The 21,470-nt window shown below is 46.4% G+C and overlaps 2 protein-coding genes across 7 annotated transcripts in view; one reads left to right on the top strand and one right to left on the bottom strand.

The window, feature by feature from the left end:
- The window catches only part of cicb (capicua transcriptional repressor b), a 37,576-nt gene extending 23,116 nt beyond the window's left edge, over positions 1-14,460 (top strand). Inside the window, exons 4-22 of one of the 4 annotated variants that reach the window (XM_069142385.1) lie at positions 10-184; positions 736-847; positions 952-1,134; positions 1,248-1,380; positions 1,492-1,670; positions 2,010-2,148; positions 3,802-3,899; positions 3,993-4,788; positions 4,903-5,010; positions 5,111-5,250; positions 5,405-5,565; positions 8,167-8,351; positions 9,283-9,750; positions 9,864-10,318; positions 10,441-10,599; positions 10,689-10,848; positions 11,094-11,228; positions 11,994-12,125; positions 12,241-14,460. In XM_069142385.1, coding sequence (XP_068998486.1) covers positions 10-184; positions 736-847; positions 952-1,134; positions 1,248-1,380; positions 1,492-1,670; positions 2,010-2,148; positions 3,802-3,899; positions 3,993-4,788; positions 4,903-5,010; positions 5,111-5,250; positions 5,405-5,565; positions 8,167-8,351; positions 9,283-9,750; positions 9,864-10,318; positions 10,441-10,599; positions 10,689-10,848; positions 11,094-11,228; positions 11,994-12,125; positions 12,241-12,530 — 4,208 coding nt within the window. In that variant the 3' untranslated portion in view covers positions 12,531-14,460. Of the gene's footprint in view, positions 1-9; positions 185-735; positions 848-951; positions 1,135-1,247; positions 1,381-1,491; positions 1,671-2,009; positions 2,149-3,801; positions 3,900-3,992; positions 5,011-5,110; positions 5,251-5,404; positions 5,566-8,166; positions 8,352-9,282; positions 9,751-9,863; positions 10,319-10,440; positions 10,600-10,688; positions 10,849-11,093; positions 11,229-11,993; positions 12,126-12,240 lie in introns of all 4 variants that reach the window. The other 3 variants (XM_069142384.1, XM_069142383.1, XM_069142386.1) reach the window with 3 other exon arrangements.
- Positions 14,461-15,247: 787 nt separating this feature from the next.
- Positions 15,248-21,098, bottom strand: znf526 (zinc finger protein 526). Of its 3 annotated transcripts, none has more exons than XM_069142388.1 (8): positions 20,695-21,098; positions 19,878-20,205; positions 19,614-19,783; positions 18,986-19,081; positions 18,108-18,883; positions 17,876-18,011; positions 16,199-17,794; positions 15,248-15,665 (listed from the first exon to the last, which is right to left on the bottom strand). In XM_069142388.1, the coding sequence occupies exons 2-8, from the start codon at positions 20,170-20,172 to the stop codon at positions 15,513-15,515; spliced, it is 3,222 nt and encodes a 1,073-aa protein (XP_068998489.1). In that variant the 5' UTR covers positions 20,173-20,205; positions 20,695-21,098; the 3' UTR covers positions 15,248-15,512. The 3 variants fall into 3 exon arrangements, with proteins under 3 accessions (XP_068998489.1, XP_068998490.1, XP_068998488.1); XM_069142389.1 differs by having other exon boundaries at positions 20,750-21,098; XM_069142387.1 differs by having other exon boundaries at positions 20,876-21,098.
- Positions 21,099-21,470: the final 372 nt, after the last annotated feature.

The raw sequence follows: 21,470 nt of genomic DNA, 5'->3' as shown, positions 1-21,470 counted from the left end.
TTTCCACAGAGTGTCAGGGGGTGGCAGCGCAGTCACAGGAGCCTGCAGAGGCACCTCCCACTGTAGAGAGAGTTCCCCCATCCAGGCCTCCCCCATCCTGTGATGAGCCTCCTCCAGAGAAGGAGAAAGGAGATGCGGAGAGGGAGAGGCCTGACAGTGAAACTGAGAGTGACGTGGATGACCCGTAAGAGCAGCATTTCTATTTTTTCCTGTAGGTGAAGCAGTTAGGTTATTAGAACACTCAGAGATGCACGGAGCACATCATTGTCCATCTGTTAAAGTGGTTATGTATTTGTCCAAGCCAGCCTTCACAGTCATTTTCTGTGTGGTGCGGTGTACCCACACATACAGTAAGGGAGTGTGATATTTTCTGTATCCTCGCTCTAATTTGGGCAGAAGAGCGCAATGCCAGAACAAAGCAGATGGGAACAAAAGCATTCCATCTCTGGTCTCTATCACTATATGAAAGGCAGTGGCCAGGCTGTCAGCTACTGAAATGGATGAGCTATCTGCTGAATCTGCTGATGTGTCTCATGGGAGATGAACTACTTGTGCTCTGTGTCTACATCTGATAGACTTTCAGTTCTAAGGTAAATAATACCCAATGTGAAGTACAAAATTACTCCGTTTTTAAATATTAAAGAGGGAAAGATATAAAAGCGTGCATATGAGTGTGGTCCTCGAGAAGCATATCTGATAAAGATCACAGACAGAGGATGTATTTGTCTCCTTTAGCTTCCTCCCAGGAGTCGTACCAGAGCAGCCCCTCGCTATATCACCAGTAAAGAGACGTACGCAGTCCCTCAGTGCGCTGCCTAAAGATGGAGACAAAAGCAGCCCAGGAAAGGTAGTTTTTTTTTTCACTACTCCCACAACATTACTTGTCTCAATGTTCCTTTAACTGAAATATGTACTGTACCTTCTCTCTGTATTTCTTAATCACTGTTTCAGAGGGAGAAGGACCACATCCGGCGACCAATGAATGCATTTATGATTTTCAGTAAGCGCCATCGAGCATTGGTTCACCAGCGGCACCCAAATCAGGACAACAGGACAGTCAGCAAGATTCTTGGGGAGTGGTGGTACGCTCTTGGACCTAAAGAGAAACAGAAGTACCATGATTTGGCCTTCCAGGTACACCGATAAATTTGCAGACAGAAAAACACACACAGTTAAATACCTATGATGTACAGTAGAAGCCAACCAGCGGCACATATACATATATACACCCCTTCTTTGGTTCCCAGGTGAAAGAGGCCCACTTTAAGGCTCACCCAGACTGGAAATGGTGCAACAAAGACAGGAAGAAGTCCAGCTCTGACGGCCGCGGGGTACCAGGGGTCAAAGACATCCGAGAGAGGAGCATGTCTGAATCCACCGGTTGGTCTTACTCCGCTCTCACAACATGCAACATACACATAAACAGATCATCTGTTGTGTCCATTACTATCATCCATCCAGTTTAACAGTCTGTTTTTTGCCTCATCATAGAGCCTCATTCTGTGGAGCTGAAGGGTGTTGGTCCAGGTCTGGTGGGCGTGTCTGAGAGGAGTACAGGAGAGGGGCATGTGGGCCAACTTACCCGTCCTAGAGCCTTCTCTCAAAGTGCCATGCACAGCATGGAGCGGAGTGACAGGGGTAATACACAAGCCCTGGCAGAGCTGGCACAGGTAAGAGAGAACAGCTCATCGACCAGGAAAGTTGACTTATGTGTAACTCAGGACATTGTAAACATAAATTGAGGCTAGTCATTGGTGACATAATCAGTGTTTTGGAGCTGTTGGCGTAAATATAACTTGTCACTGCAGCAGAACTAGTTTTCTCTTTCAGATTAGATTTTCGCAAACATGACAAAAAAGAGAAAAAAAACAACCCTTTTGGCAATTGTGACAATAGACTGAAATTAATTTTCAGCCATAAATGGGCATCTCTCACACTTAAGGTAGACTATAAGAGAAACATATGACACCAATGAGAAGCCATCCTAACATGCCTCCTCATTTTCTCAGATGTGTGGGGACGGTGGCAGTCAGTTTTCGAGCCACGCTCCTCCGCTGTCACAGTCTCAGCGGGGGGTCAGCGAGGACATGACCAGTGATGAGGAGCGCATGGTTATCTGTGAGGAGGAAGGAGATGATGATGTCATTGGTGAGAAGGCAGCCCTGCTCTACCCATGAAGCCAGATTACATTAGAGATATTAAACCGCTTCCTGTGTCACTGACCCACTTTGTGGAAATTCTCTAGCTGCATGTGAAAATACCAATCAATGGTGCAATGAGATACTCAGTCAGGAGTAGTATTAAATGTCAGCACTGATGCACTTGTGTTATCTTGTCACAAAATAATAGAGGCGTTGCTGACAGACACGCCCCATTCATATAATCATGTATCCAATGATTATGAGTGTGGAAAACCGTTCCCATTTACCTCCGAAATGTGATTCTGAGTCTGAGATATCAGGAGTTTCTGCCACTGGCAATATCTCCCACTCGGTGAAAGATGTATCAAAACATTGTTGACTGAATAGCTGCAAATGCACCACCGCTTGCAAAATGTAGAACGCAATCAATACAGCCAGTTTTATAGGAGCTGCACAGTGTTTGCATCTGGTTTCATTTGGTAACAAACTGTGACGAAAAAAAACCTAGATTAGACTTGAAATATTAAGATAAGGTCAAACCACCTTGGCTGTAATGAGTGAACAATCTTGGAGAAAAAGAGATGTTTATCCTCTTCTTTCTGTTCTGAACATTTTTGGCCTGATTTACTAAAGGTTTGCGTGTGTAAAATCACGTGCCAACTTCACACCACCCGCAAAAAAAAATGTCCCAGCTGATCTACTAACAATGTGCAGGGAGGACTGCGTCTTTCAAATATGCAATTTAACACGCGTTGTCCATTTTGCGTGTTTGCCTGCATGCATACGTAACATTGGGCGTTTCTGCTTGAAGGTGCAAAATACTGGGAGGGGAAATGCAAATAGAACAATTTATCACCCGCGACGATATTTCCTAACCCTGAAAGTAGAAATAGGAGAAGTGATTGCGTGTATTTTAGTACGACCAAAAGGAACGTATTAATCAGCTACGCACATTAGGAGAGACTGCTGATCTTATTGTCGTGAGAAGAAGACGCAGAGAAACCAAACAATACGTAGAGAACGTGGTTATACCCCCGTGGAAACATTTTTAGAGATGACAGAGGGAGAAATTATTCAGACGTATTGTTTGTCAGCGATGACATTTCTGAGTTGCTAAATGAACTGAATAATGATTGACAGCCAATAACAAGGAGGAGCCACGAAATACCAGCAATTAAAAAAAACTTCTCACGACTCAGCATTTTCCTGCCTCTGGGATATTCCAGCGTATCGCTGCTTGGATATCCCACCCAGTCCCGTTATTCAGGTGTGGGTTCGCCTTTTTGTTTTTCCCACAGTATTGACTTTCTTGCTGATAATCTCCTATATAGCGTTTTGTTCTTGTTTATATTTCTAAATTCAATGGGAACAGATTTCCTTTTCCTTCTGCGGTCACTCTGTTTTTCATGGCTAAAATCACTTTAACACACGCAAACCCCTCAATTAAATACAGCGATTTTCACCTGATTTCAATGATGCAATTACTCTTAGTAAATCCCCTGCAAAACGGGGTGCAAAATAAATGTGCTAATTTTTGGAGAAAACACGCAATTTGGTACCCGTTATTTTAGATTTTAGTAAATCAGGCCCTCTCTCTGAAGTGGATGATACGTTTTAAGGAATGTCAAGTGTAGCTGTAGTGAATTTTTCTTTTCCACAGAGGACCCTTATCCTAGCAGCTCCATAGACCTCAAGTGTAAGGAGCGGGTGACTGACAGCGACAGTGACAACGGTTCAGGAGACGAAAATGATCGAAAGGTAACAACTTACTTCAGTTATTTTCAGTTTATCCGTGACAGATTGATTGGTAGTTTTAAAACCTTTCTTACATCTTTCTGTCCTCCTTTCCAGAGAGTTTTTGCTCCAGTCATCTGCTCCTCTGCATCGACCTCTTCCTCACATCATACCCCTCACGGCAGGAGCGTCTCACTGTCCTCGTACCCCACCAGCAAGCGTTATGATGAGGGGCGAGCAGCAGGAGGAGGGTTTTCCGACCACAGGAGGAAGGAAAGAGGAGAGGGAGAGGGAAAGGACACATTTGGGGGTGAGGGAGGTGGAAGCATGCAAGCCCCCTCTCTCTCGCTCTCCTCTGGCCAGTCGGTCATGTCCACATCTCCAGCTGGAGGACCTCCTTCCTCATCATTAGGCTCACTGGGTGCGAACCAGCTCCTGGGCATTGGCACTGTTAGGGTGGCCTCCACGGTGGTGACCAATGTAATGCGTCCTGTTATCAGCACACCGCTCCCCATTGCCAGCAAGCCTAGAGATGGAGGCACTTCATCCAGCCCGCATCCCCCAGAGAGGAAGTCCCTGACTCCCCAGCAGCAGCCTCAACTTCTGATTGGTGCAGGATCAGGAGGCGGGGCCGTAGCCACAGGGGGTGGGTACTACTCGTCATCATCACCTAATCCCGTAGGTGCAGGTGTTGGCACAGGTGGCGTAGTGACTAATTTGGTGTTAGGCGGGGCTTTGTCTGCCCAACCTGCCGTACAGCTCATCACCCCCTCCCACCTGCATCATCCCTCCCAGCAGCACGGCCTTCCCTCCACAGCGGTTTCTGCTCCACATAGCCAAACCAACGGGCCCCTGCCTCTGCCCCTGCTTCAGCCCCAGTTCCTCCCTGCTTCCTCCCTGGCACCCCCTGGCGGTAAGGCCATCACACAAGTTCAGTATATTCTACCAACCCTTTCTGCCAACACCAACCCCAAGAGTCCGCCTCACCACCTCAGCCAGCAAACCAGTATCTTCAACCTGCCCACAGCTCCACCAACACACATGTCCTTGGCTAATGGAAAGCAGCAGGGTACAAGTTCCCTAACAGGATATGCGTCCAGCCCGGCATTGGGAGTGGTCAGTCCGGGAGCTAGAGGTAAAGGCTCAAACAGCAGTTATGACAATACGATATATACAGCGAATGATCTGTGTGGACTCCCAGTGAAATGCTCCCTGTCTCTCTGTCTCTTCATCAGTACAAACACAGTCTCCGGTGCTCCAGGGTAAAATGCTTGTTCCCATGGCAACAGTACGGACTGCGTCAACCCCCGCCCATCAGTTTCCCATCGTGGCACCACCTCTTCCTGTCCAGAATGGGGCTCAGTCCGGAAGCAAGGTCAGCGAGCACTTCACTGATTTAATGACAACTTTTATAAACTGTAGACATTTTGTTGGGGAAAGTCATTCGCTCACCACTTGTACTGCCCATTTATAGATTTCTATCTGATCTTTTCTTTTCTTTATGACTTCCCCTTTCCGTGCCTCTGCAGATCATCCAGATAGCTCCCATGCCTGTGGTCCAGTCCCAGCTGCCTCAGGGTGGAGCGTTGCATCCTGCCAGCCCCTTCCCCCTAACAGTAGGCACAGCTGCTGTGGTCGCGCCAGGATCAGCTCCCTCCCAAGCTGTTCTACTGCCACCAGCACCGACCAGGTAGGACACAACATACTGCAGGCAGAGGAACGAGTGTGGATCCTATCGATGCCACCCTTTTGTGTTTTTCACTCGGCACTGTCATTGCCTGCTTCATGACTCGGTGACATTTAGCAAGATACATACAGAGACCACAACATGAGCACTAATTCACGCAGCAGGGAGCAGCAACTAACTCTTTGCTTCTGCTTTGTGTTGATGTGGTACTTCAGAACACAAAACAAAGAGAACAGATACAGCATGTTTTAAACTTGAAATTAGAAGTTTAATGCTTTTCTGTAATATACTGCGAAGCAACCTATTTCAACTACGTGAGACAAATATCTTTCAGACATTCACTTCCCTTCACTGTAAATAAAATATTGCTTTTCTGTTTTTCTGCTTAATTTGGATCAACTGGAAGGAAAATTCATTAAAAAAATTGAATCCCTTCAAAACACAAAAAGTTAGGATCCAAATGACTTGACTGAATGTTTGATTTGTGCTGCATTGTTACGACAGGTGGGTAAAAATGTTAACATGCATATCTAATTGTAATTCCGCATACACAAGAAAACTCAAGCAATAAACCTTTTTTTGAATGAAATACCGTGAATGAGACAAATTAAGAAGATAATACTAAGAACAGATGTTCTTTGTGATCCTTTCTCATTTCAGGTGAGAATATTTTTAAAGATGTCTTGTTGTCGTTGAAGATTTGTTTTATCTAGCAGTACGAGGCAACAAAAGGAAAAAAAAAAAATCTCCTTTGGAAAATGCCACTGACCACAGTTTGCTCCAGTTTTGAATTTTTTTTTTCATTCCAGTGACTTAAAAAAAAATGGAAAAATCAGTAAATGCTTTATCTGCAAAGTACACATCATGTGAGCAATATGAGGAATTAACTGTCAGTCAGAACTTCTATTTCTAACCTAACAGGAACAGTTTCAGTGCCGTCAGACTGTTAACAAAAGTTTTACCTCCTAACTAATAAATTAAATTTACCACAACCACTAGTGAGGTCATTGAAGCGGGGTCCAAGCTGCTGCTGGCTCTTTAAATTGTCTGCAATCAAGCCGTAATGATAAGCTATCAATGGCAAAATAAATGTTATTTTTCATTACTGTATGTAGAATCCTGTTCATTTTCCGACCTGACCTCAGAGCTCCCTCACTCCTCGGGTCCGTAACGGTCAGCCTGAGCGTTTCTGTAATTGAGACCGATTTTCGACAGCCTAAAATGATGATAAAAGGTTTATTCAGTAGTTGTGAACTGAATTAAATGCCTTTCCAAATGGACCAGTTTATGCTTATTATGATTTTAAATAAGACTATTTTATTTCAAGTGGGCTCTTTGGGTGATTAACCCTTTGAACTCCACAAAGGGCAAATCTTTTTTTCTTTCACAAATTTACACCATTTGTCGTAGCTAGAAACAACAACAAAAATACAAAACTAATGCATAATATAATATTTTTTATAATATTCTAATAATGTGCACCAGATGCATCCATCAGGATAAATAACCAAATCAAAGCTTAGAATAGTGATATTTAAAATGTTGATGTAAATAAACCGCTGCACGATCCAGGCTGTTAAAAATAAAAGAAGAAAAAGAAACTCTGTGATCTCCAGCGTAACTGAGAAGCCTTGAATGACTCAGCTGAGACCAACAATCACGTGACCAAAATTCAGCGAAGATTCGACTGCACTGCAAGCTGGAGCACAAAGGAGAAAATGTAAATAATTCAATATGTAGCATGTGGAGCCCACATCCCCTTTTTTCCAATATTGGTAACACTTGTGGGCACTTGGAAAGATGTATTCATATTTTCCTTCTTTTTTCAATTTTTTCAATTTGTATGATTTATGACATAAAAAACATTTGTGAGTCCTCCCTACTTTTAGCCATGATTGCGCCGTTTCTTGGAGGTACAGGACTCGCTGGTGCGTTGAAAAACGACAGGAAAAATGTGACTGGAGCAAAAACTGCTCGGGGTTCGAGGGGTTTAATAGGGTTCAATTTCTCCAACTGATATACTCTTTGACAAGTGTTGTTATTAAAATATATTGTCGAAAATGAATAAAAGCTATATTGTTTCTTATGGCTGGTAAGCCCAGATTTCCTAAAGCATAGCGAGGAGACAATGCGAGAGACCAAAATTCCAGTCGGGGGGCAGCTGTAAGAGTACAGCTCTATTCTGGATGTGTTAGTCATGCTGCTGGTGGCCCAAGTTGCCTCTGCCTGCCACCCCCACACTACCTCTCAGCTACACACACACACACACACACACACACACACACACACACAGGATCAGTCATCTAGTGCTACTTGCGGTGATGTAAACTCACCAACTGACCCTCACTGCAGCACTTCTCTTTTTGTCTTCCTCTTCCCATCTAATCATGTCTCTGTTCCCTACGTTCTCTCTCTGCCTCACTATTGTACTGTAACACTGTCTGTCACCACCATTACACCTTTCCTGACATTTTTTTTTTTATTACAAAAATGTAATTGTCCCTTCCTCTGTCTCTCTTTGCCTCCTTCATTTAAAATTGTTTTTTCTACTCCTGATATTTTTCTCCGCTAATCACTTCACCTGTTTTTGCTCCTCCCGTCCAGGATCACCTATGTCCAGTCCACTCCAGGGGTCCCATCCACTCTGGTCTCCACGACAACAGGCTCTTCCCCCATCCAGCAAGCAATGCCAGTGCCTGGATCTGCATATGTTCCATCGCCCCTAGCAACACTGGGGTTCACAGCCATCGCACCACCTGGACAGACGCTGGTTCAGCCACTGATTGCAGGTCAGTGCTCCGGAGAGATTAATTCATAGATTCTACTCTTCAGACACCAAGTCTGTTTTGTCTGGAGCAGGCCGTAGGAACAACAACAGTGTTGAATAGCAGCCCTCTAATTATTTGTTCAAATCCAAATCTCTCTTGTCAGGCATCACTGTTGGAAAAATGGTGTCCATCGTTGAAGTGAATGTTTTGGGATTCGTGTTTGACAGACTTTAGTTTTTATCCTACTCTCTTCTTGACTGTACCCACTATGAAGACCTGACTCAAGTAGTTCTATTTTATGCAGTTGTTGGTACTAATTTCTAGGTTTTAACCCAAATTTTGGGATTTTTAATTTAACTTTTTCTTCTCTGATAAGCTTCAGAATTAAGTGTCTCTTCCTGGGTTGATTATCCGTATTCCCCTACTTCTTTAGTTTGATAAAACACATTCAATTAGCTGGAAGATGCGCACACAAAGCTGAAAACAGCTACTGCTCTTAGGCTACGTCCACACTCATTAGTTTTTATTTTAAAATGCCATTTTAAAATTCAACTCGACTGAGGGTAAAATGCCCTAAGAAACAACCCCAGAACAATCCATTTTATACCTTAAATGAACTTGCACGTGTTTCCACCATAAAACACGATTAATGCTGAAAAAACAAGCCTACAGTTTAATATAATTTCTGACCCTTCAACCTCATTATCCACGTTTGTAATTTGTAAAAGCTTGAATACATAAACCAACGTCTGTCCTTACAAAATCTTCGGTGATCAGTAATTATTGATATAGTGCCTATTTTAATCAAACGGGGACAAAGCTTGAATGTCGAGCGACTGTATCACTAATTTGTTCGAATTTTTTTTATTTATTCAAGTGAAATTGTTGTGAATTATCACAATGACAATGACAGAATATTTGGCCTATTGGGCCCCTGTTCTCCTTCATCCAGGTCAGCCACCGCTCCTGGCCACAGCTCAGTCTCCACAGCCCTCCACCTCAACCCCTGCTTCAGGCTCCGGGGGCCAGATAGTCACTGCCATCTACCCTCCTTCCCCTAGCGTCACCATGGCAACAGGAGTGGTCTCTATGGCAGCGGTGCCCCCCAACGTGGTTTACTCCGTCTCCAGCCCTTCCAGCGCGTCCCCTCACATCCTGCCCAAACACACAACCTCCACCACCCTCATGCACCCACATCCGCAGCCCCACCCAGACAGACAGGCCGAGAGGCACCTGCCCCCAGACAGACCTGCGGATCGTCAAAGTGACAGGCAGGCCGAGAGGCATGCAGAACTGCTGACACATTCGGACAGACAGCTCGAGAGGCAGACTGCCAGCAGTAGCAGCTCAGCGGCACCTCCCAGTGGCTCAGCCGTGTCCATGCGGCCCTGCAGTCCTCCCCTTCAGATCCAAACACCTGGTACCACTGCTCGCACTGTTTTCATCCGAGAATACATTTGTAAGCTTTGTAGTGAATAATTTCATTGATATTAAATCTTTTTTTTTTTTTTTTTTCATCTTTCTGTTTTACAGGCAGCACACCAGGTACACCAAAGCTAACCCAGCTTCCAGTCAGGCTCCCTCAGAAGGTGAAGGCAACAGTGGCTAACATCCCCGTGGGCAGCTATGATGGAGGAGGCAGAGGGAAGGAGAGAGAGCGGGACAAAGACAGGGAGAGGGAGCGAGAGAGGGAAAGGGAGAGAGAAAGGGAACGGGAGAGAGAAAGGGAAAGGGAGAGAGAGAGGGAGAGAGAAAGGGAAAGGGAAAGGGAGAGAGAAAGGGAGAGAGAGAGGGAGAGAGAAAGGGAGAAGGAGCGGGAAGCTGCAGCCAACAGTCACTTCTCCTTTGATCCTGAGCCGGCGGGGCAAACAGGGTCTCCATCAACACATCCCACTGAGGAGCCGCCGTCCTTTGACCGACCCCTGGAGGGCTCCAGTGCTGCAGACCCCTTTGACACCAGGAACAGGGAAAGCACAACCACCAAAGAGGTGAGAGGAACATCGCACACTGGCTTTCAGCTCAAACACAACAAGAATAAACCACCCAGCTGTTCACATACAGTACCTGTGTGTTCTTTTAAAAAATGCCTGTGTTGACCTTTTCTGTGCAGGCTGGGTGGAAGGAGTCCCTCCCCTCCTCTCCTCTCCCCCCTCCGTCAGCCACAGAACCCGCCCTGCCGCCTCCACAGAGTGACAAAGACGGTCCTACGCCCAAAAAGGTCAAAGCCCGCCCACCGCCACTAAAGAAGACCTTTGACTCTGTGGACAAGTGAGTTGATGCCTCTGAGAATCTTTAGTGTAGGAACTATTGATGGACAGTGTATATATACTGTGTATTCTGTGTGTGTCCGTGTGTTGGACTGGCAGGGTGTTGTCAGAGGTGTATTTTGAGGAACGCTTCGCCGAGCTGCCAGAGTTTCGGCCTGAGGAGGTTTTGCCTTCGCCCACCCTGCAGAGTCTGGCCACTTCGCCTCGCGCCATCCTGGGCAGCTATCGCCGCAAGAGGAAGAACTCAACAGGTCTCGAAGGATTTTAAGATACACTGACTAAATCCCTTTAGACCGGTATCTGCAGGGTAGATGCAGTGACTGAAATAGCTGCGCTAGGACGTAATGCTGATCATTGTTGCAGTGTCATTGTTTGCGGTACAGTATTAGTTAGTGTTATTTGTGTTATTCAACATTAAAATCATTTGAATGAATGGCCATTTTATGTAAATCTCTCTGTGGACTAGGTTTTAAATTCATTACCTGTGTGCTTTTAGATTTGGACTCAGCCACTGACGATCAAGTCTCTCCAAAGAGGAAAAGTCGGCGGCGCTCCAGCTGCAGCTCTGAGCCCAACACTCCTAAAAGTGCCGCTAAGTGTGAGGGAGACATCTTCACCTTCGACAGAGCAGGTAATGCACTCAGAAAAGCAAGAGGAAATGGAAAATTATAATTTATAGTTTGCTTCTGGTCCGTTATTTGTTAGTTCTCGGTGATGCAGGGCTGCAGAAGCGTAACCAGAGCTTTGTGGCTCTTTTCTGTATGTTTCTGTGTTCTTCATTAAATTGCTCTTTGCTGTCATTGTACTTTTTTCATCCTTTGTGTCTTAATGACCTCCAAAATAAAACACTTTGTCTCAAGGGTTTTATCCTTAAACGTGCCTTCTCCACAGTTGGTTTCATTTTAATTATTCTGGCCTCGTTGAGAACCATATGTATTTTCAAAAGTGCTTATTTTCATGAATAAAAACAATAAGAAACAGAACAATTATTATCCACTTTAAAATGCTGGACCGAATATGATTCATTACAAAGTTCTTATTCAGTTTTATTCGCCAAAATACAAACATTACAAGAGATGATGCTGGGAAATAATGTTAAGTAGGCATCTTGACTGAGGTTTTTGGCAGCAAGGACATTTTGTATTACTTTTGGAACAGTAGTTGAACCAGAATTTTAAATGTTGTGAGATCCAGTAGAAATAAGATACTCAAGATCAAATACTTTATGAGTCAGATATGCGTCACTGGCTTGGAGAATGTTTTACTGTGAGGGCTCCGAGTTCTGCTGTGGTTTTTTTTTTTTCCCCTGAAAGGTGGAATCAAGCAGGAAAAACAAAGATGGTGATTATTGTATGTTGCTTTGCTAAAGACTCGACCGCTCTTCTTCCTTTTTCAGCCCCGGATGGAGAAGACATCCTGGCAGAACTGGAGTTTGAAAAGGTGCCGTACTCCTCCCTGAGACGAACTCTGGACCAGAGGAGAGCTCTGGTCATGCAGCTGTTCCAGGAGCAGGGCTTCTTCCCATCAGGTAACACACACACACACACACACACACACACACACACACACACCATATACATAAATAACATTTTCAGAATGTGTTTCCAACAACCAATTCTTGGATTTTGTTATCCTACTTCCAGCTCAGGCCACCGCAGCCTTCCAGACGAGATACTCCGACATATTTCCCACTAAGGTGTGTCTGCAGCTGAAGATCAGGGAGGTGCGGCAGAAGATCATGCAGACAGCTGCTCCCTCTGACGTCTCGGGTTTAGGCCCCTCTGACTTAGCCAGCTCCCTCCCTGGACCTTCTGGCTTCCAGCCAGGGGAGGGATCTGGGAGAGGAGGCGGAGACCTGCAGGACGAAGACACGGAACAAGGGACAGAAGCGAGCCCCGAGGATCCCCGTGATTCGCATGACTCTTCTAGATGAGGGATGCTGTCAAGTTAAGATTGACCAATCAGTGTCTGCTGACCTTTCCACCCCCGTCACGCTTTCACGCTTCCCACTTATTCCTACTCTTCACTCTTCTCTGGTCAGATTTCTTTCCATCCTCAGCAGCCAACCTTTGAGAGTGAGAGATGTTTGTATGCAATGCTGTAATTTGTGACCTTTGCACCAAAAAAAAAGAGGACATTTTGAAAAACCAGTGGCACAAAAACTACCACATTTACAGTACACACACACACACACACACACACCCTGCAAACTCTTCATTTCCACACTTGAATTAGCACTCTGTATTAACCACCTTGGAGAAAGCTCCCATTGATGCCAGTGAACGAAGGACCATTGTGTACAGCTGCACTCATTTGCCTTGAAGAAGAAAGGGTTCTCGTTTTGGACGGAGGAACCCGATTAATTCGTTCAGAGACGGTGAAAAGTCAGCAGTTTTAAAAGAGGACATTATATGTTTTGATAATCGTTGTTTTTAATAGTTTTAGAGGAGTGAAAGCAGTAAGTATCTGCTCGAGGAACAACCTGTACTGTACTGTTGTGAGCTCGTGCTTCGTTTCTGCTGACTTTCGGGGGCTGGGCCCTCAACAGCCGGAAACGATTTGATTTGACGAGAGAAGTCATTGCAGTGCACCTGAAAAATATCTTTTTCCTCACCTGCAGACCTTCAGGGGAGGTCGACCGGGAGGGACTGAAAAAAATAAAATAAATAAATAAACAATCTGACTGAAACTTAAGTGGACTTCTGGCAGTGCCATCATTCCTGCAATTACCTGACTGGCCGAGTCCTCCCTTCTTGCGACTGACCCTAGCACATGCCAGTAGGTAGGAACCAAGCATTCCTGTGCCTCTCATTCGCTTGCCATGAAGGAAGGAAGTGGGTCACAGTCACTGGGCACATCCTGGCTCTTAGTTGTAGAGGTCAGGCTCATAAGACCTTAATCCTCTATTGCCAAGCAGTTTTATTAACTTTTTTTTTTTTTTTTTTTTTTTAAAGGATTTGATTTGTATTTAACATTGTCATATTCAGTTTGTTGTTGTACTATTCCTATGGTTATTATTATTATTATTACTCCTCTTATCATTGCAGTGAACCACGGTCCTGTTTTCTGTTTTTATTGCCGGCGGATGTTTCCTTCATTTCTGCCAGCTGTTTATTTCTTGTACTAGTTTATTTTCTATATCATTTTGGAGGCAGGTTAGAGATGCTGCTCCACACCTGTACAGTTCCTCCATTGTAGTCTTCCCTTGACTGGCCTCACCTCAGCAAGGACCTGCGGTGCAGTTATTTTTATCGCTCATTTTAAAGAGGAATACAGACACAGCGTGGACCTTTATATCCTTTCAAAAGTAATAAGCAGTATGTTTTTAGACAGCCCTTGTACGCCTTTCTCTCTCTCTCCTTCGCTAAGTTTGATTCTATAGCCACCACACTTGTACATCTCCTTCTTCCATCTCTTTCCTCCCTTCCTTCCTCCCTTTGTCACTTTATTGCTCTCTCCAGACCTCTTTTTTTTTTTAGACGGGCGGAGAGAAAACCGGGGGAAGTGACGGGAGGGTAACGAATCATAGAGAAGCTGGTAGGATATAATACAGGTTGTGTCTTTGTGCAAGACTTGGTTGTGTTGTAAATAATTACTGTAGAGTCAGTAGACTCATTATATTATTGATAAGGAAAAACCTATCATTGAACATATGTTGACTTTGAAGACACCATTACTGAAGGTAAAACACATGACGAGGAAAAAAACAATAAAATTGCTATTAATGTTTTTGTGTTTTACTCCTTGTTTTGCTGTTCCAGTATGCAAAAGAGGAATTTATATTAATAATTTAAGTTTGTATCTGTATCTTTCAGTATGCAAATAAAAAAAATAGGTGTTCAAATAAAGTGATTTTATCACTGGCAATGTGAAAAGTGGGTTTTCCTTAAGCAGACACACGGAGTGCTTCTACGGCTGATATCTGAGCGAATTTCTTGTCCAGCCCCCTTTTCAACAGAAGGATAGCTCATGCAGATTTAGTAAACACCGTCTCTGCGGAGTTTGTTTCTCGGTGCGAGGTGAACAGAAATGCACCAATTATCAATCAAAAACTGTATATGGGTGGGAACTGTGTTTTGCGTACGCAGCAACAGGTGCCTCGTCATCTCATAGAACCAAAGTGCCGTCGCACCACAGTTCAGGTCGTTTGTACCGAATCTTTTCCCCTCTGACGTCACAGTCTGACCCCGTAAGACGAATTCACGGCGCACAACCCGTCAAAGAAAACATCTGCTTCCGCTCCTGACCCGATTCGTCTTTTTCAGTGTTGGGACAGTGACTCGTCTTGAAGCGCGAACAACACTCGCAACACCTCTCCGGGCTCATCGCTTCATTGTTGGGAGGCTTTTTGAAGCCTTTCCACGTGTCTCGGTGGACAATGTCCAGAGTTTGACGCAACATTTTTTTTTTTTTTTTTTTTTTGCGGTCTCAAGTTTTGAGAACATTAAATGAAATGATCGCTAATGTTTGCATATCACTGGTCACAAAAACACGTTACTCGGGTGCGGATGTTGATCAAGAGACATAACTTGGGGGGGGGAAATGACTCACTAAAGTCCCGTGCTTCGTTTGTTTGCAAAAGGGACCGTCTTGAATCGCACCTCGCGTGCGAGTTTGTATGTGTTGAATGACACCATGCTCAAACACTGATGATCTTAGAAAAACATTTATTGAGTTCACCTATTTACAAAAGCTTTATTGGAATTTTTAAACGGAAAATAAAATTAAAAAAAATCACATCCGTGTCATGAAAATGATCACGGTAATCGTACAATTTCAATACTCAGAACTGAATACTCCAACTCACAGTAGTCAATTAGCGTTTGTTCCAGCCGGGATTAAGACGAGCATTGTTCTGATCAATTCGGTGACATCTAGGGAATAAATTCGGTCTTTGGTTGACTTGAAGTCGTCCTCAGAGGAGCTGCAGTCCGTCCACGGCGAGCGTGTTCTCCAGAGCTGTGTGGTAGATCTCCAGGGCTTGCTCCAGAGGCAGCGCACCGCCTTCGCTCGTCTCGATGATGGCGATGGTCTCGCCGAACTCATTGCACATGATCGTCGGTGTGCCCTGAGTCAAAATAAACGACACCGGATGAGGACACGGGACAAACCGTCTACCCTCGTTCCTCGTCAGCGGATCTCTAGTCCTGATTCTGACGGAAGACAAATGAGCCGTTGTGCTCGCTTGCGACCTCCTCATCGATATGTCAGCATCCATGATCGGTTGTATCACAACTCTGCTTTAAAAAGTTCACTGAAGAGCTGCCCTTCTACTGGTTATGATGTTTTTTGTTTTTTTTTTATAAATAATTCATTTACACAGTCGACCATTATGATCTTCGAAGTTGGACCAACTGGAACTTGGGAGTAAATCTTGGTTGTTTCACTTTTTGAATTCCCACCTGATGTATTAAATGTGTTATTTGTTAGTAAAACCTTACTGGTTTGTTGTGTTCTTGCTCTGTAATGTGCGCATATGTATATTCTACATGCTTATATTATCATTAAAAAAAATTAATTAAAAAAAATTTAATACAAGAGTTTATTTTCAGAGTCCTAAATATTCTGGAATAGAAAAAAAACTTGGAGATCCTTTCTCACCTGCTGTAGATCCGATGTTTGGATCTGGATGAGCTGCGGCTGCCCGTTTGCTAGTTCCACTGCAGACGCGTCCGCCACCGTCACGGCGGAGCCGGTCTCCAGCGCCGCCTGGGCAGCAGCCTCCTCGTCTTGCTTCTGCTGCCTCGCGTGGGTCTTTTTATGGTTCCTCAGGTTGGAGAAGGTCTTGAAGGCTTTGCCGCAGAGGGGGCACGCGTGCGGCCGTTCGCCCGTGTGCGTCCGACGGTGCTCGGCCAGGTGCATGCTCTGGATGAATCCCTTCCCGCACGTCTCGCAGCGAAACGGCCGCTCGCCCGAGTGCGTGCGCAGGTGCTCTCGCAGGTGCGTGTTCTGGCGGAAGCGCTTTCCGCACACTTGGCAGGGGAACGGGCGCTCGCCGGTGTGGACCCGCTGGTGCAGCGCGACTCCGGAGGACGACACAAACAGCTTGCCGCAGACGGGGCACTGGTGAGCTTTCGGCCGCTTCCCCGGGGCGCAGCGTGGCCGCACGGGGCCTAAGGCGAAGTGGCTCAGTCTGTGAAGCCGCAGATTGGCAGGAGAATTGAGCTTTTTCCCACAAATGTTGCAATCCAGGCCCCCCTTCACCAGACCAGCCGAATCCCCCGATTCCGTCCCTGCGGTTGTCGAGGTGGAGGGCTCCGAGCTCGGATCTCTGCCCGGCTCTGCCTGGTCGGGGGTCTCCGTGCCAGCCTGCACCATCGTGGGGTGCTGCTCCAGACAATGGCCGTCTCGTTGCCTTCTCGTCAGGAAGCCGGCCTCGCAGTGAGAGCAGGGGAACGGGGCTGGAGCTCCCGGATGTTGGGTGTAGCGATGGGCTGCCAACTTGGTGGGCCAGCGGAAGGTGGCGGGGCAGTCGGGGCAGCTCAGCGTTGCAGCGTTCGAGTGCAGCAGGCTGTGCTGACGAAGGTTGGACGACTGGGAGAAGGAGCGGTGGCACACGTCGCAGCGGTACGGGCGCACGCCGGAATGGATGAGGTTGTGCCTCATCAGATTCGCCAGGGACGAGAAGGTTTTGCCACAGTCAGAACACTGGAAGGGCCTCTCGCCGGTGTGCGTACGAATGTGGTTCCGCACGTGGATCTGCTTCTTGAAGGACTTCCCGCAGATGCCGCAAACAAAGCTGCGCTCGGGGACATGAGACTTGCGTCGATGGTGTAACAGCTGCAGCTGGGAGGGAAATGTTTTAGGGCATGAACGGCAAGAAAAAGGCCCCTTGTCGGACGACGACGCTGAGGCAGCTTCTGCCGAGTCGGCGGGGCCGGACGTGACTTCTGTACCGTCCAGGGGAGCAGGGTTTGAAGCTGAGCCAGCCGCGTCGTCCACCTGCTGAGGTTCATCGGCGTTTCCTTCATGCGGGGCGGGCACCTCCATGTTGCCGTCATCCCCTTCCTTACCCACTGCGTCTCCTTCCATTTTGCTCTGAGAACATTGTTTTGGACCCCCTAAGTTCTCCATGTCTTCCTCGGTGAGAGGGGCCAGCAAGTCCATATTCGCCTCATCGCTGCAGTAATTCCTCTTCTCTCTCGATCTCTGCAGGATGGCAAGAGCAGAGACGGACGCTCTTCTTGGAGCCGACACCTGGAGAAGACAACTGGCAGAGGTCAAACATGACATGATATTGTGGAGGCAGTCAGGAAGGGCACACGATTATTCTCCTACCACGGAGGAGGGGGCGGGTGTGGCGGACGCCTCGCGGCTGAGGTGGGTTCGACGGTGGTAGAGGTACTTGGTCATGTTGGTGAAGGTTTTGTTGCAGAACTGACACTTGTGAAGGGGGTCAGCAGTGTGGGACTTCCTGCAAGAACCCAGGAGGAAAAGATGACAGTCAGAAAAAGAAAGAAAAAAAAAAAATCTAAACCGAACAGCTGCAGTGGTGCTACCGAGCCTTTACCTGTGCAGGATGAGAGTCATCTCCGTGGTGAAGCCATTACCGCAGTCCACGCACAGATACCGGGCCACGCCCGAGTGCGAGCGCATGTGCGTCTGCAGAGATGCCGTTTTCTTGAACATCTTACCGCACTCGGGACATTCGTGCGTGCCCTGCTCGTGCACACGTTTGTGAGTAGCCAGCCGGTTGACTGAGGTGAAGGTGCGGTTGCAGAGCTCACACTGCTGGGGTTTGACCCAGACCGACACTTTCTTCTCTGCTACTCTGATCCTTAAGTCCTCAGCCTTCTCCGCACTCTCTTCCCTCCCGCGCACCTCCTCGAAGCCACTCATGACTCCTGGCTCTCCGCTCTCCTTGTCCTGACCCAGGAAGTGCTCTCCCTGGTGTTGCAGGAAGTCCTCTGGGGTCTGGAAGAGAAGGGAGCATTCTGAGCATTCGTAGGGGTGGATGACCACCACCTCTGTTGGCTGCTGCTGCTGAGTCTCATCATAGATGCTGGGCGCCAGCCTTAACTGCAGTCTCTGGACGCCGTTCTCCAACTTTGCCGGAGAGCTTCGGCCCATGGAAGGCAACAGAGGAGGCATTTTGGAGCGACGCTGGCTGGGAGCGGGGGAGTTGTCTGCCAGAGCTTGAGCTGTAAGAATCTGCAGGTGCATGGTGGCGGAGCCTGGAGTCGGAGTCACAGCAGGCATCAGGGTGGATGCAGTAGGTTTAGAGGCACACTGACGTTTCTGCTGCTGCAGCTGCTGTTGTTGTTGTTGTTGTTGTTGGGAAAGTACCTGGAAAACACACAGGAGGGTCCAAAAAAAATTAAAAAAAAAAAACAAACAAAAAACTATTTTCACATCTATGAATCTGTTTTGGTGTTAAAATCAAAGTACCTGTGCCAAGATCTCCCCAGCCTGCTGCTCACTCAGCACGTAGTTCTGTATACTGTTCAGTGGAGTGACTGTGCCATCCGGCTGCAGAACATACTCCTGTTGCAGGGGCACAAAACCACAAGTTACTGAAGTTATTTGAACTAACGGATTTCCACAGAAATTAAACAAGAAGTTTTAGAACCCTGTCACTCTGATTTCATTTAATACATTTTGGAGACGGGATGTCGATTCCAAACTAGTATTTTCTGGAATTACAGTTCAGTCACAGCAAACCCGTCTCTACTGGTCTCCACAAACCAATCAGTCACGGAGGTAAATATTTCACTTCCGTGATGTGTGAATGCAATCTACAGTGACCTGAATGTGACGAATGTAGAGTCAGAAACGGTTGTGAGATTTTAGAAGTGTCATCAAAAGCCAGACTTCACTGAAAGCTTACTTTTGGATTTGCAAAAAAAATATTACGGGAAACTAATACAGTCACAGATAAGCTTAGACATTCATTATATTACTATTAATTGTGACAATAAGAAAAAGGCTTGAACCTTAGCACTTAATAATGTCACACAGGTCTGCTGAACACTGTTTATCCCTTCGGTAGTGTGTTGGTGCGTGTCGGCGCCCTTACGGTGGTCTCAGTGTTGCTGTGTGTGCTGCTCCTGCTGTGGGTCCGCCGGTGCTCCAACCAGGTCTCGGGCGAGTCAAACAGAGCCAGGCAGTCGAGGCACTGGTACTGAACCGGTCCCGACACCTGAGCCTCTGATCCGGCGTCCTCCGTCTCCATGACCTCGCACAGCTCTGGAGGACGGTCATAAACACAAACGGTCGGTGTTGTAATTTTCCGTCGCAGGTGAGAAAATTGCGTGATCAAAATAAGTCACAAGTCGTTCACCTCGCTGCTCCATCTCCATCCCGGCCTCCCTCATGTGCATCTCCTGATGCTGCAGCAGCTCCTCCGAGTTCACCAGGAGGCTCCCACACTCCAAACACTGGTACTGCTGGCACTGGCCAATCTCCGGCACACCCTGGATGGTCGCCTCGCCTTCCCCTTCCTGACCCGTGTGGATCTGCTGGTGGATCAGCACATCCTCGAGTGTGTTGAAGAGCTGGTGGCACTCGCTGCACATGTACTGGTGCTCCACGTACATGCCCTCTGCCTCCTCCTGCTGCTGCTGCTCCTCCTCCATTGTAGCAATGTCTATGTGCTGTCTTTAGGTTGGCTGATTGAGTGTCATTAAAAAAAAAAAAAAAAAAAAAGGTGTGTGAGGAAGTGTTAAACTGTAACTTCACAGCTGTGGATGCAGACAACTTTTCTCATCCGAGGGGCCAGTATAAGAGCACGCCTGTAGGAAACCACCCCCCAAAAAAAATAAAAATAAAATGACAACATGTAATACCTAATATCTGCACATTTTCAGCAGCAATCAAATCATTTCAAATATGGGGTCAGTGTTTTCCTCGCACATCGCAAACAGCAACGTTGCATATATAATCCATACATACATACATGTATATATATATAAAAAAATAAGAACCAGGAGCATTCACACACGCATTATAAAACAAACCCGGGTGACAAACATTGCAGTTTTTCAGCCGTCAGCTAAATGAAAGGCCTCTTGTCGACCAACGACACGACCTCTGCTCAAGCACGAGCTATCAAATCATTGTCTGATTACAGCACGAATGAGATTCATATCTTTGTTTACAGTGTGTGATGGCATATGGAGAGCTGTTGGCGGCGCTCCCTCCGATACTGCAGACCTGTTTTTGTCGGCACCGCGGTTTCCTGACAGAGGCTCCCCGGTTCGTCGGGCGGTCCGTCAGGCGGCGCTACCCACTTTTCCCCGCAGCTCTCCGGCTACCACGGCGGGCCCTTCTTTCCCCTACCTCTCATTTACTCTCGTTGGACAATCCCTCGTGTGCTCGTCGCTTTCTGCTCGAGCGAGCCGTACGTCCGTTTGTGCGTCCCCTGCCACCATCCGCGGCAATGGATATCGAAAAACTGAAAAATGTCCGTGGGAAATAACATTTCAAAACGTGTAGTCAAACGTTTGCCCGCCGATCGCCTCCATTCTTGTGACAGAAAGCCCCGCCCATTGCGGTAGTCTGAATATTCCAGATTCTGTGATTGGATAGGCCAACCGTCAATCAGAAAGTGCGCTTTACTGATGGGCATTGTAGTTTAAAAAAAAAAAAAAAATTAATTAATTTGTAAATTTAAAGTACAGATATATTTTATCCACTGAGATCGTCCAATTGTTCATGAGATATTTACTATATTTATTTATTTATTCATGTAAATTTTACTTCGACTTTCTGTGTTTTGTTATACCGAATTAATTATTTTTGCCTTATAGTTATTTGGTTCATTTTTTTTAATTTTTTTTTTTTTTAAAGTATAGTTGACGCTGTTCGTATTGTAACGACAACCCCCCCCCCCCTCCCTCCCCTCTGATCCAACCCAAATACGGTGGCAGTGAGT

This window comes from Embiotoca jacksoni, unplaced genomic scaffold (assembly GCF_022577435.1).
Source record: "Embiotoca jacksoni isolate LCO1_2020_lvr unplaced genomic scaffold, fEmbJac1.0.p SCAF_11, whole genome shotgun sequence".
Classification (NCBI taxonomy): Eukaryota; Metazoa; Chordata; class Actinopteri; family Embiotocidae; genus Embiotoca; species Embiotoca jacksoni.
Note: the sequence above shows the minus strand (reverse complement) of the source record. Positions and strands in the feature narration are given on the sequence as shown.

Excerpts from the sequence above, each read along its gene's own strand:
- znf526 (XM_069142388.1), bottom strand. The coding sequence starts at position 20,172 with ATGGAGGAGGAGCAGCAGCAGCAGGAGGAGGCAGAGGGCATGTACGTG. Across the intron at positions 18,012-18,107 it reads ATGACTCTCATCCTGCACAG|GAAGTCCCACACTGCTGACC; the intron begins GTAAAGGCTCGG and ends GGGTTCTTGCAG. Across the intron at positions 17,795-17,875 it reads CACCCGCCCCCTCCTCCGTG|GTGTCGGCTCCAAGAAGAGC; the intron begins GTAGGAGAATAA and ends TGTCTTCTCCAG.